Raw genomic sequence first — 14,043 nt, 5'->3', positions numbered from 1 at the left:
AACCCGCCAGAAAGCAGTTTTCGGATAGTTTTCGTTTTTAAAAAGACTGCTGCCATTCACTTGCATTAAAATCACAGCAAAATTGGTGTAATCGTGATTGTTCAAAAAAACCAAGATTTTGGCTATTTTGCCACAATTTTAATGCAAGTCAATGGAAGTTTTTTTTTAATTAAAAGGAAAACGATAAAAACAAAAAAAAAAACAAAAAAACTCTCCGGTGTGACAGGGCCTGACTGCTCATTCCATTAGGAGCTACAAAATTAAGGGTGCTGTAGACAGACACCACCAACACCACCTTATTACAAATAATACATTGTGATCAGATAAGGTTTCAGCTGGTGCTCTCCTAAAAGGTGGCCCTCCACTGATCGAAATCAGATTTTTTTTTTATTAGAAAATGGTTTGCTGAAGGAGGAGTAGTCAATCTGCACTCCACACAATGTAATCAATGTCTGACAGATTTGTGCTGTCAACTGAACTGTTCAGGAAATAAGTCATACTGCCAATCCACTTCTCCCTTCCACTAAGCAAATGATGCTCATATAAAAAACAAAAACAAAAAAAAAAACACTGAATCCATCACAATATATCTGAAATGTACTCGATTCTTTTACAATCATTGGACCTCAACTTATTCAAAATAAGTAAGACTATATCACCAAAACACCAATTCAGATTTGAAAATTCTGCTCTTCTAAGAAAATTCAGCATTGGGCGCTGAATAAATATTTAAAACAATGGAGTGGATCAAATGGCGGTAATACTGTGGTGCACACATGCCGCATGGCAATACTACCCATTACCTTTACTTCCCCCTGCAGCAGTGCAAGTAACGCCAGTAGTGCAACTCATGGTACTTAGCCATCTGTCTCTAGCCACAGTATATGCTCATTCTTATTGCCTGAGGAAGTGGGTCACTCCCGCGACACGCGTTGTATTTTACTTGAGTATATACATAAATTGTTTTGCTGAAAATTGATCGGCATTTTCTTGTGTGTGCCCGGAGGAGGTAAGTCCACCACTACCTACTCATTTTTAAATGTTTTAGATCTTTTTATCCTTCTGGCGCCTCTGTATCCATAATATGTCATATACAGTATATCCACCCTTGGTGGAGGGGTGTTACTCCTTTTTCCCTTGATCTACTGAGAGCGACTTCTTAATCCTGAGTGGGGACAAGTCTAATCTCCCCACCTGCCTTTCCAGTGATTGCCTATGCGGTAACCCTGTCTTGTGAGTATACTGCACATACTCTTTTCACACACCTTCATTTACCAGTGCATTCATACTACACCATATTGGGCTCTCTGTGTCACTCTTTTTGTTACTAGAGTAGCATAACCGTTGCCACGGTATCACGCATAACTAATGAGCATTACCGATAGTAATGTGCATTAACTGTAGTAACTGTTACACTACTCTAGTTCGATTTGCGCTTCTGGCGTAACCCGCGGTGCTGCCTGCAGAAGTGAAGATAATGATAAATGATAATGGTAAATCAAGCCCAGTATGTCTTATATTTCTGCAGGCATCACAAACTTGGCTTCACAAGGGTACTGGCGGGATTTAACTCAGAATATAGTTTGTGCCTTCCTTGCAGATGTTACAGGCCATAAGCGATGCCGTCTGTGTCTGGTGGGTTGGCCACAACCACCTATTATGTTCTCTAACCACATTATCCAAGATTCAACTTAATATGCAAATGGAAAGACACAAGGCTGCTAGTAAAACAAAATATGAAGGATTCAAAATCACACTGTAACAATATTATGTCATAACAGAACACACCCCACAGATATCCATTAAGGTGATGGAACTATATGCTCGTATAACTGTTCTAGGCTGTGTCATGAAATACAAAACACTTATACAAGGCTTAAATCACTTTGTGTGATGTTATTAGTGCAGGTGTATTTTTACAGCTTTATAAGGCAAGTTTGTCCAATTGTAATAATAATGCTACATTATTCTTAATTTTGGCTTGTATGGATTTTGGTCTAGGAAATGAAAGAACTGCAATAAATTCCAAAGTGTTAGATTTACGCTATTATACCATTAAACGCTTGTGATAGGGTGCTGCAAAATATCCAGTGGTTGATACAAGGCAAAGCGCTAAGCCTAGGTTCTCACTTGGGTGTGCTGTTGCATAGCCTATAAAAACTGATCGTAACTCAACTGAACGGCAAGTCGCATTGGCCGATGTGCAAGTCATTTTTTCTCCTAAGTTTTCACTTAGGTGATATTTTCACACCTTATCAATAAAATGCCTTTTAGGCCACCAGCAAGCAAGAAAATACTTCTGACATGGCTTTCTGTCCTACTTTTTGGCACTTTTTCAGTTGCAAAATGGTGAAAAAAATATTTTAAAGTGCAACTGCCGGGCATAAAATCAAAAATCAATCCTTTATGTTTATCTGGTAAACAAGTAATACAGATGCTAACCAGGCAATCCAAAAGTTAAAAATCACTCAATTTTTTTCTCCATAAAACATCATTCCCCAGTTTCCCTGGCTCTTATTTGGTACAACTGCCGCACAAAGGATTTTGCAGGGCATGCTGGGTTTTCTTCTTTACTTTCCCCTCAGACATAGCTAATGCAGCCTTATTGGCTAAAGCCTCTCTCCCTCCCGTCTTCCCCTCCCACACCTCTGTTCCTCTCTGACTGGCCAATATTTATCATGCCGAGACAATGCACTTTCTATCAGGGCTGTGGAGTCGGAGTCGGAGTCGTGGAGGCGGAGTCGTGGAGTCGGGCAATTTTTGGTGCCTGGAGTCGGAGTCGGGAAAAAATGCACCGACTCCGACTCCTAATGAATTTGTAACTGTAATTAAAATAGAAAATATGATAAAATGTTCTATTTCTCAGATAAAAGTCATTAAAAATAATGTATATATACACTATATATACAGTAATAGCTGTGCTTAGTCCACAAAAATGAAATAAACCAATCAAAATTAGTTACTTGTGCTGCTTCAATAAAGCAGTCCCCGTATTTTTAAGGTCAGATATACATATCTGATTGTGACTGTATATATGATGTGTACACCGGAATCTCATATATACTAAATAACATCTATGCTGTAAGTATAAAGCCTGATGTGAAGCTGTGTCACTAATACAGATGGTCAATGAGATGGAAATAATTCTGCATTGATGCTGATTTATGCAAATGTATGCACTCCCTTTGCTGATGAAATCAAATAATTTGATATGTTATTAAAATTTGGTTTGGTGACTACAAATTAAAGGGAAACTGAGACGGATGAAAAGTAAAGTTTTATACATACCTGGGGCTTCCTCCAGCCTTCTTCAGGCTAATCAGTCCCTCACTGTCTTCCACCACCCGGATCTTCTGCTATGAGACCTGGTAATTCAGCCAGTCAGCGCTGTCCGGCCACATGCTGCTCCCACAGCCAGGAACATTCTGCACCTGCGCAATAGTGCTGCACAGGTGTAGTATGCTCCTGGCGGCGGAGTGTGTGCATGCGCACTACGCCTGACTGGCTCAAGTACCTGGACTCATAGCAGAAGATCCAGGTGGTGGAGGAGGACAACGAGGGACTGATTATCCTGAAGGCGGCTGGAGGAAGCCCCAGGTATGTATAAAACTTTAATTTCATCTGTCTCAGGTTTACTTTGTTACACAGTAGTACTATACTCTACATATGCACTCCCCACAGAGCTGCAGGGAATCCACTGAGAATGTTGTGCACATTGAACACAGAGGTGTTGTCTGTTTACAATCTCCTCATTCCCCTGCAGAGTACCTGCACATCATTCTTACATGTACCCACACTTACATTGCCTAGGGCCTGATAGATGTTCTTTGTTCCGGTTTGTACCGTTTACAAGTACTCTTACCAAGGACTAGTTTTAGTCTAAAGGGAATAAATATAGTAGTCTACATATCCTTCTCACTTCAGTTATCTTGTAAAATTCCTAAGCGTTGGCAGTTAAGAGACGAATTTCATGTTACATACTTTTAATCAACAAAATTGTAATATGCAAATTAGAGGAGTCGGAGTTGTGGAGTCGGAGTCGGTGGAATCCTAAACTGAGGAGTCGGAGTCGGTGGATTTTTGGACCGACTCCATAGCCCTGCTTTCTATTGCAGAGCTGGGTGGGGGTGTCTGAAGACTGGGAGGAGTGCGGGCAACAGAGTAAGGGAGGAAATGATGTCAGGATTGGCTTCAAGACGGACAGAGTCAAAATGGAAAATCTTTGGAAGATTTGGAAGATTTTTCTCTTTTTTTTACTATAGAAAAATTACTGAAATAAAAATGTGGACAGTGCAATACATAAGTTATGTAAGTAGAGCAAGTATTTATCTCCTTCTATATGTGTGTTGTTGTTTTCTGAGATGGTATGACTGACAGCTCTTCTATAAACAGAAGATTAAAAATAATCTATTCAGAGAAAAAAAGGAGGAAGAAAAGGGAATAAAATAAGGGCCCTGGGCTGATATGCAATATACTTTTTCTCCAAAGTTTTCTCCTAGGTAATTTTTTATCTTCTCTTTAAAATAACTTTTTAGTATTTTGCAATTGAAAAAGCACCAACAGTAGTAGGAAAATAACTATCAAAATTATTTTGAGCATACTCTTGCTTGCTGAGGGTTTAAATTGCATTTTATTGACAAGATGTGAAAATGTAAACATGGAGAAAACTAAGGATAAACAGTTAATAGCATATGGGCTATTCTGTGTTACACGTATGAGGCGACACACACAGTGAAGCATAAAGTTAATGAAAAGTATGCTTCACTGCAACTGTATATGCACACATTGTTTGGTACCGCACAGCATACCTTTGCATTATGTCAACTGATCCATTGCACCGTACCATTACATTAGCAATGCATTTATATTGTCAAAGGCAACACCCCAGTGTGAACAAGAGCCTAAGACTTACAATAGATGTGCTTATGGTAAGAGGAGCACAGAAATAAAGAAACAGCTCAGATCTTAGACTGCATCTGAAAAAACTAGGTCTCTTTCAGCCAAGTAGCCACCCTATTGTTGGGACAATGCAGCTACATGGGAGTGTTTGCAACCACACGTATGTAGGTGGTTGACATGTGGTGCATTCACTGTCCAGTAAAAAAACAAAACAAAAACACCACCTGTCATGTGTAGCAGGCAGAAGAAGCTTGCTGAGATGTAACATAAGACAACTGCCAGTGCTTGACACTTTCAGCCACTTGCAAGCACCTGGCAAATAAACTGGATCCACTACCAGGCAGATAACTGTACTGCTGTCAGCCGTCTGTGAAGGAGCCCTAGCAGAAAAACAGTGCACAGCACTCCGTACACAGAAGAGTTTCACTGAGGAATCAGGACATATTTATTGACCTACAAAAAAGACTTGTGTGAGTAATATTACTGTAATACAAAATATTATTTTCCATGGAGGATATTGGGTGATAGTCACCAGCAGTTGACATAACACTCAATAGAAAAGTATAGTTTAGGTCCCCCCATTTCTTCTCCACAACCCTGATGTTGGGGGGGGGGGGGTTATTTGAGGCCTCAATGATGCAACCCCATAAGCAATAGGATGCAGCAACCAGCAAATGCTTCATCAGCAGTATCTAGCAGAGATGCAACCAAGAGTAACAATGAAATTAACAAAAATCTGCAATAAGAAAAACGGCAAGAACCCAGCAGCAGCAATTAACAAAAGCCAAAGCAGGAATTTGTCTGCAAGATAAGCGATAAGAAGCTAAAACAAGTTCAGACATCATCTCTCTGCTCCGGCACCGACACAGCAGACCAAGCAGAAAATCAAATTAGCTAGCTAAATGTCACCAAATGCATTCAGCAGGAGCTGGCAGCCTCCACCAGGTGGTGAGTAGGAGCCACAGGATTGCTGCACATTCAGAAAGAACATTTACCTAAATAAATAAATACATCAAAACTGGGTAAGGTACATATTTCAAAAAGTATGTATTTTACATGAGCACATTCATATTTATACCAGATTTAGATAAACTCATATTTATTAATCTCCCACAATGAAGAAAATGGTCATGTGGTTGACTTGGCCAACCAACCAACTAGGGACTTAATTATTTAAATGTCAATAATTGTATGAACTTAGTATTAGCTGAGTTTTAGTTGTATTAGTTGAGTTTTATGAGTTAGCGAAATTAATATTTCGATATTTAAATTAATATTTTATATAGTAATGCGCTTTGAAAGAATGCTACAAAACAAAGTGGGGTGAAACATTTCTTTATATTTCATCAATTCAATCTTGGAAAAAGCTTGTCTGGTCTCCTCCATCTTTGAACAATGATAATCAAATTCTTCCAGAGAGAACCTGTCCATTCTATAGTCTCTTCTGCTGCCTCTGTTGCCTCAGGCAATTTGTTATTCAAAAGTTAGCAGAACGCAATATTTTTAATGGATTATATGTCCAATCCAAAAAGACTAAAGGTGGCCATACATGGTACAATTTTTCAATTAGATAATTTAGTTCGATTATTCCATTAGATCGAATATAAAGATTTTTCCAGCATGTCCGATCATTTTTCCAGAAAAAAACGGGATAATCGTTCGAATTTCTTGATCGAAAAAAAAATATTTTCAACTTTCATTCAATTCGATCATTTAGATCGAATAAACGGGAAAATCGAACGTTTTTATTGTACCGTGTATGGACACCATTAGATAGTTTTCATTTATTTACTGCAAGGTTTTGGGTAAAAATAGTTATCCAGTGTTGCGAGAGTTTGCATATTATCCATTCCAAGTGGATCTGTCACAACTGTAGGGTACTTAAATTAGAAACGGGTCTGTAAAAGGTATCAAAAAAGCAACCTTCATAAACAACTTTTGTCTACCTTATTTGGTGTCTGAACTAAACTACAGTATAGTTCTTTGACAGACATCTGCATTAACTTGGCACAATATGTTATGCTAGCTTTCCTATTGTAAACATTTAGAATCAGCATAGATCCACCGGTCAATGCATTATATAGCAACCCAATAATTAAGGTATAAAGAGTACAAAACAAAGTCATCTCTACATAAACTAAAGACAGGGGTGCTTTCAAGTTTGCAATTAATATGAGGAGTTTTATCCATGCTAGTAACAAAATAAACTCGTTTCTGCATGAAAAGTTGCTTTGTGCTTACCACCATCATATGCTTAGGTTATTAAAGTATACTGTATACTTTTAGAGTGGAGGAATTTGTGTCAGAGTAGGGAGTATAGTGCCCCTAGTGTTAGACTTGTGCATAATCTCTACATCTATTAATGTCATATTTTAGAGGCAGAGATTGACTTTTATGAACAAGGCAATCCAATCAAGAGAGTTGTATGCCGGGCAACTGCAAAGATTTAAACAGAATCTGAAGAGGCAAACTTAATCTGGCTATGTACAGTAGTCATTTATGGAAATTAGCACATCTCAAATAAATGTATAAAAAGTGTATAGGATCAAAAGTTCTAAAAGTTTGCTATAAGTATAATTCATATATAGCACAGATTTTTTTAAAATGCTTTAAAGGGAACCTGAGATGGGAATTATAAATAAAATATACATACCTGGGGCTTCCTTCAGCCCCCTCCGGCCTGATCCCTCCCACCATCCTCTTCTGCCTCTCCGTTCGCCGCAATTAACCCCAGACAGACCTCCCGGTCTGGGGGCAACTGCGCATTCGCGGCCCAGCTGCATGCGCTCCCGCTGCTTTCATGTCGCCAGAAATGTTCTGCACCTGTCCAGTACTTCTGCGCAAGCACAGAATGCTCCCAGCGATGGGAGCTAGACAGGGAAGCACATCTGGCCGGACTGCGCATGCATTAACTGGTCCTGATTGGAGGATACTGTGGGGCCAGTTGCAGGCGAAGGAGAAGACGACTGAGGATGATGAAGGAACAATCAGGCTGGAGGGGACTGGAGGAAGCCCCAGGTATGTATACATTTTTAAAGTGGCCCCATCTCAGGTACACTTTAAGGCAGCAAAGTTTTTAATTTGCAAACAAGCTTAGATTTTTAGAAGGTCTCATTTGATCAGGAGGTAATCATTTTAATATGGGGTCCCCATTACACCCCGATACACACACTTTTTTACCCTTACATTAAAAATAATCAACACAAAAAAATCATCTCTCCAAATAAAAGTCATTGCACTTATTTCCACTTGCCAGCAGTAATTACTAATTCAATGACAGTTACAATCATTTGAAATCTTCAATTATAATAACGTCTTGAATAAAAAATAATTAACAAATAGCCCACCATTCTTCAGTTTAGTCATCCACCAACATTTTTTAAATATCTGTTTATTTTGCATCTACTTAATAAATTACATTCTATATACTGAATGCAATGAAATAATGTTTTGGAACAAAATAAATAGTTCAAGGTCAAGTTCTCCTACAATTTAATTCATCAGGAAAAAAGCCTTTATTTTGCACGCAAATAGAAAATGAGATGAGTTCTCCTACAGGGTAATGAGTCTGATCAAAATTGAGGCCTTGCATGGCCTGAAGGGAAGGACTGATCAATTCTGCTTGGAAGCACATATATGTTAGGACAGCTCAGTAGCTATGTGTACATCAAACTACATCTGACCATGGAGAAGGAAAAACATTATCTACATTAACAAGACAAAAGATGCCAATTATACACCAAGACTGATTGTAGAATGCAGATCCTCTCTGTTCCATGCACACGTTGCTAATATAAATAACCTCATACGCTTCTTTTCCCATTTGTCTGTAAAGCCATAAAATGGAAAGCTGTCCTTATTAGCCTTCTTGGTGGTACTTCTTTCCTCCCAGATGGACTTTGTTTTGGAAAAAAAGGAGTGAAGAAAATAGGTGTGGTCTAAAACAACCAGATACCATTTCTTTTATAAGTATTACTAATGTACAAATAATTGTTTAATAGCGGTTATAATAAACATGTTTTACTTCAATGCATCACAGTAAGTGACCTACACTTTTCATGTGTTTATAGAAGGAGTAGAGGCTGCAGTTTTCAAAACACAACTTCATCAAAATAATTAGCACATGTTACAATATACTTTGACAGAAATATAAATACAAATAAGAAAATATATAGAAAATAATAATATTGCTGTGTTAATTGACAATATGAACATATTCCATATGTAAAAGGTCAAAAAACCACTGATGCCATCCATTTTAAGGAATTTATTTTTACTTATGATAACTGATCACAAAAAGTTTACTTTAAAAGCCAGATAAAAAGTAAAAACTGAAGGCAAAATACCTTCATAAAGTGCTATATTCCAGCCACGTGGTAGGCATTAAAACTTTCTATAAAAGGCAGCACACACTAACATCAAATGTTTGAGTAATTTAACTTAGAAAAAGGAATAATTAAGCATCAAGAAAGTTAACAATTGCTCAGTAATATTTAACACAACACACTGCATATATCAAATACGCATGCATAAAAAAATGCATACAAAAAATAATAATTCTATCTCTAGACTATTAAACAAAATTCACCAGCTATGCACTAAAATAATAAATGCTAACATTTCAAACTTTCCTGAACTGGAGGCCACTTACTTTTGGTGTTGGACAAGATGCTGTAGAAAGTCTTGACGTAGCCTGCGCCCGTGGAGATTCAGAAGGAGTAGTACTAAGTGATGCAGTATCTCGTGGAAGTACCTGCACCCCACGAGAGATGATGGAATCTGGAATCTGAATATTGAAATGCATAATGTTAAACCCTGTATTGTATTGTAATGTGGTTTAATAATTATAAGAAATTGGTAATCCTATGACAAGCACTTGACATAAGGGGGTGTATGCAAAAAACAGTGTTAAGCAAAATTACTTGCACAAATTTTTACCACATGATGAGTAGAGCGTAATGCATTGCATGTCATGTATTGGATTCTGGTTTACTCATGTGGCATTTTATGCACGCAATTCTGTTGAACCCAGTTTGGGCTTGATTCACTAAGCGTTTCAGTGGTGATATCATTTCCAAAGGTATTTACTCATTTTCATATGATTTATCACCGCGGTGAATTCACTAAGCTATTAGCTCTCATTTTACCACCTGCAGTGCTAAAATAAAGACCATTCCTAAAATACAGATACAATTCATAAATTACAGATGAACTTCATAAAATAAAGCATGTGTGTCAATTCACTACTGCTATATTATGTGGCAATAAAGTCTAAGCCTGTTCTTATTGATCACCACTCACAACCTGTTCTTATTTTACCTCACCTGTGGAGAGATAGAATAGGTACCAAGTCGCGTTCCAGTCACTACCACGTTTCCTCTTACTGCGTTGAAGAAGGAAGTGTGGTAGTGACTGGAACGCGACTCAGAATGCAACGTGCAATGTGATTGGAGTGCTTTGGACCAGATAGCAGCATGGGTAAGTTAACCCTCCCTCACCCGCCCCCACAGCTGTCGTAATTAACTTGTCGATTCAGAGTACCTTGAGTAGGTAGCTAATCGGAAGTGCATCTCTAATCATAAGGAACACAAAAGATTCAAACAAAACTATTGGGAATGGTCAATAAGATGAAAATGTAATGGTAATTATATACCAATGAATTCAACTTGAAAATAGACTAATCAAATGTCTATTTTCAAGCCTCACAAATTTGCATCAATTATAATGGAATTTACATTCATTTGGAATTATTTGCAAGTTACTGACCATCCCTAAACACTGGTAAGGAAACTTACACCACTGTGCAATGACATTATATGCAATGTAGTAATAAAATGCTTAATCTTAGTGACCTTGTAGTAAATCTGAGCAATACAAACTTTACACATGAAGATTTAATAGATAATTAGAGGTTATCATTAGTGAAAAATGCATGACAAAATTATTTTCGTGTGCACCATGCTATACCATTGGTATGCCTGTTAAGGGGAAGGCGCTAACCTTTAAGGCTTCAAAGTGTAAACTATTAATAATTTAAAATACCAAAAATGATTATCCCTTCCCACACATCCTTTCCCACACAACCTTTCCCACACATACACAAACTGCATACCAGATGCAAAAATGCAGTCCATTTAGAATACAAAAGCTGTCTCCAAAAATCATTATATATATATATATATATATATATATATATATATATATATATATATATATATATTTATATATACGGTTACAAATAAATGTGAGGTTCTTTGCATGTATTATGGAGGAGTTCCTCTGCTGAGTATGTCCTGTAACATGTATAATGTTGCTAGTAAGTGACCACCAGCTTATCACAAACTCTTCTTAACCTAACACAAGGGTCCATATGCAATTTACTTTTCTCTCCCTAGTTTTCTCCTGGGTGATATATTAAGATTGCTAAGTAAATGCTTAGCAAGCTATGATTAAGGAGCCGTGAGCTCCGATACGCGTGAGTTTTTAATTTTTGTATCCACTGATGTGATAATAAATGGAGCCTTTTTTCACCGAGCCATTTGGTGTAGCGGAATCTCCTTTCCTGCCGGTTGTATGAGTTCTATGGATCCCTGACTCCCTTTTGGCTTGCTGTAGGTGGTTGTGGCGGTCCTACTCCGTTTGCTTGCTAAGTAAATTCATTTAAAACCCCCAGCAAGCAAGAAAATACTTTAAATAATTTTAATAGTACTTTTCCACCTACTTTTTGGTACTGTCAATTGCAAAGGGCTAAAAAACTATTTTGAACAGAAGATGAAAAAATATCTCCTAGGAGAAAACTCTGGATAAAAAGTTAATTGCATATGGGCCAAGGAGTGAAATAGTGCATGCTAACCAATATTTTAAGGGTGCAATTCTACAAATATTTCACACAGAGCTATTGTAAGGGATCGATCCTCTTGGTCACAGTAAGGTCTGAGGCGGCGACAGAGGTAAAGTCAGCTGACATTTAGGCAGGGGTTTATGTAATAAATAATAATATGTGGCTGCTGACCCTGGCTGGGATTGAACCCTGGCCTCTCACATCAGAGGCAATGCTCTTAACCACTATGCTATAGCTGATACTAGTGTTGGGCGAACACCTGGATGTTCGGGTTCGGGCCGAACAGGCCGAACATGGGCCAGATGTTCGGCATGTTTGGCCCGAACGCCGAACTCAATGGAAGTCAATGGGACCCCCGAACATGCCCATTTTGGGGGCCCTATGGGGTCGCAGGCATAAGGGGGGAGCATGCCCCGATCGCGGGGGGGGGGGGCGGAAATTCCCCCCACCCCCTCCGCTAGCGCTCCCCCCTCTGCCCGCTTCCCCATAAAAAAAGTTTAAGGCAAGTTAAATAGTACCTGGTGGCTGGCACTGGCAGTGGAGTGAGGAGGAGGAGGAGTCCGAGTAGCAGAGTGATGCGTTGAGGCCGGGCAGCGGGCGATTCAGCGGTAGTACCCTTGTGATACTTCCGCCCTTTCTCTGACCTCACGTCCTCTGCATACGAGGGTACGCGTCACGCGTACCCTCGTATGCGTCATCACGTAGAGGACGTGAGGTCAGAGAAAGGGCGGAAGTACTACAAGGGCACTACCGCTGAACCGCCCGCTGCCCGGCCTCAACGCGTCACTCTGCTACTCGGACTCCTCCTCCTCCTCACTCCACTGCCAGTGCCAGCCACCAGGTACTATTTAACTTGCCTTAAACTTTTTTTATGGGGAAGCGGGCAGAGGGGGGAGCGCTAGCGGAGGGGGTGGGGGGAATTTCCGACCCCCCCCCCCGCGATCGGGGCATGCTCCCCCCTTACGCCTGCGACCCCATAGGGGGGCCGTTTTGCGGCATGTTAGGGCGAACAGGGCCCTGTTCGGCCGAACAGGGGCCCTGTTCGGCGGGCATTGAATAGTTCGGGCGAACCCGAACTAAAAAGGCCGAACACCATCAGGTGTTCGGCCGAACTCGAACATCACCCGAACAGGGTGATGTTCTGCAGAACCCGAACAGTGGCAAACACTGTTCTCCCAACACTAGCTGATACACAGTCAGGATGTTTTGCTGGCTAGTACTGGTTACTCCCATGTCAGCTGATCTCTCTCTCAGCTGATACTTAAACAAGATTAATGCCTGCGTGTGATTGGCTGTTGTGTGCATGTGGCCGGCCACTGATTGGATGCTGTCAGTATTTAAACCTTGCTGTGACAGTTGCTTACTGCCCGTGATAGCTCTAGCTTACTGGGTGCTCTGTTTACCTGATGTTATTAGATTGGATTATTTGATTTTTGACCTCTGCTCGTTTACTGGACTCCCCTTGTCTGCTGCCTGAACCGACCAATTGCCTGGATTATCGTTACGACTGTTTGCTGCCAGCCTTGACCGCGGATACGTTCTTTGACCTCTCTCCTGCCTAGCCCTCCTGTACTGCGACAACTCTGTTTACCCGTGTATCACCCTGGACTGTAGCTGGACTTTGCTACTCTGTATTCTTGTTTAGGCCTTTAAGTTTATTTGCTCACCCTGCATTCAGCTCCAATACCTTCCACACTAAAGGTCTGGGTGTAACCGAAGTCGGGTAGGTGTTGTCTCTCACCTCTCGTTGAAGCGGGGACGCGCCACATAGGGTGTAGCATGTGGAGGTAGATTGGGGCATTGGAGCTGATTTGTGAGTACAGGCCTGACAGCTATGTTAATTAGTGCTGGTATTCACATTTGGGTTACTTATTTGTGAATTGGTGTCTGAATTCGGGTTACTTATTTGTGTTTCTTGTGACTCACATAAAGCACAATGTTAAGCGCAAATAAAATAACTTCCCCGACCCTGTCCACATGCTTGGGTGTTAAGATGTGGCGACAGGTGACTTGGGTTTCCGAATTTCAATAACTCGAATACAAACACCAACACTAATGCTTACCTATGCAACAGGGTTAGGTTTAAATAATAGGCTATGGATTTCTGCTGTTTGGAGTAATGCTACATCATTTTACTAACTCTTCCCTTTGAAATTAATTTTAATATGAACTTAAAAAATATTCCTTTTAATAGAAAGTTAATTAACCGTGGCTGAACTAAAACTCTTGCTCAACTTTCTTTTTTGTTTTTGTACATGTTATAATTTGGATTTCAGCTATGAATATTTCCTTTCCTTTTCCTA

General features: G+C 39.7%; 1 protein-coding gene across 26 annotated transcripts in view; it reads right to left on the bottom strand.

Annotated features, from left to right (window-relative positions):
- Window positions 1-14,043, bottom strand: part of GPHN (gephyrin) — a 468,752-nt gene that overhangs the window by 187,553 nt on the left and 267,156 nt on the right. For all 26 annotated transcript variants that reach the window (XM_068253294.1, XM_068253293.1, XM_068253298.1 and 23 more), the window contains one exon: window positions 9,551-9,685. In XM_068253294.1, coding sequence (XP_068109395.1) covers window positions 9,551-9,685 — 135 coding nt within the window. The remainder of the gene's footprint in view (window positions 1-9,550; window positions 9,686-14,043) is intronic.

The sequence above is a fragment of the Hyperolius riggenbachi genome, chromosome 9 (genome assembly GCF_040937935.1).
Source record: "Hyperolius riggenbachi isolate aHypRig1 chromosome 9, aHypRig1.pri, whole genome shotgun sequence".
NCBI lineage: Eukaryota > Metazoa > Chordata > Amphibia > Anura > Hyperoliidae > Hyperolius > Hyperolius riggenbachi.
This window is presented reverse-complemented; position numbering and strand designations above follow the sequence as displayed.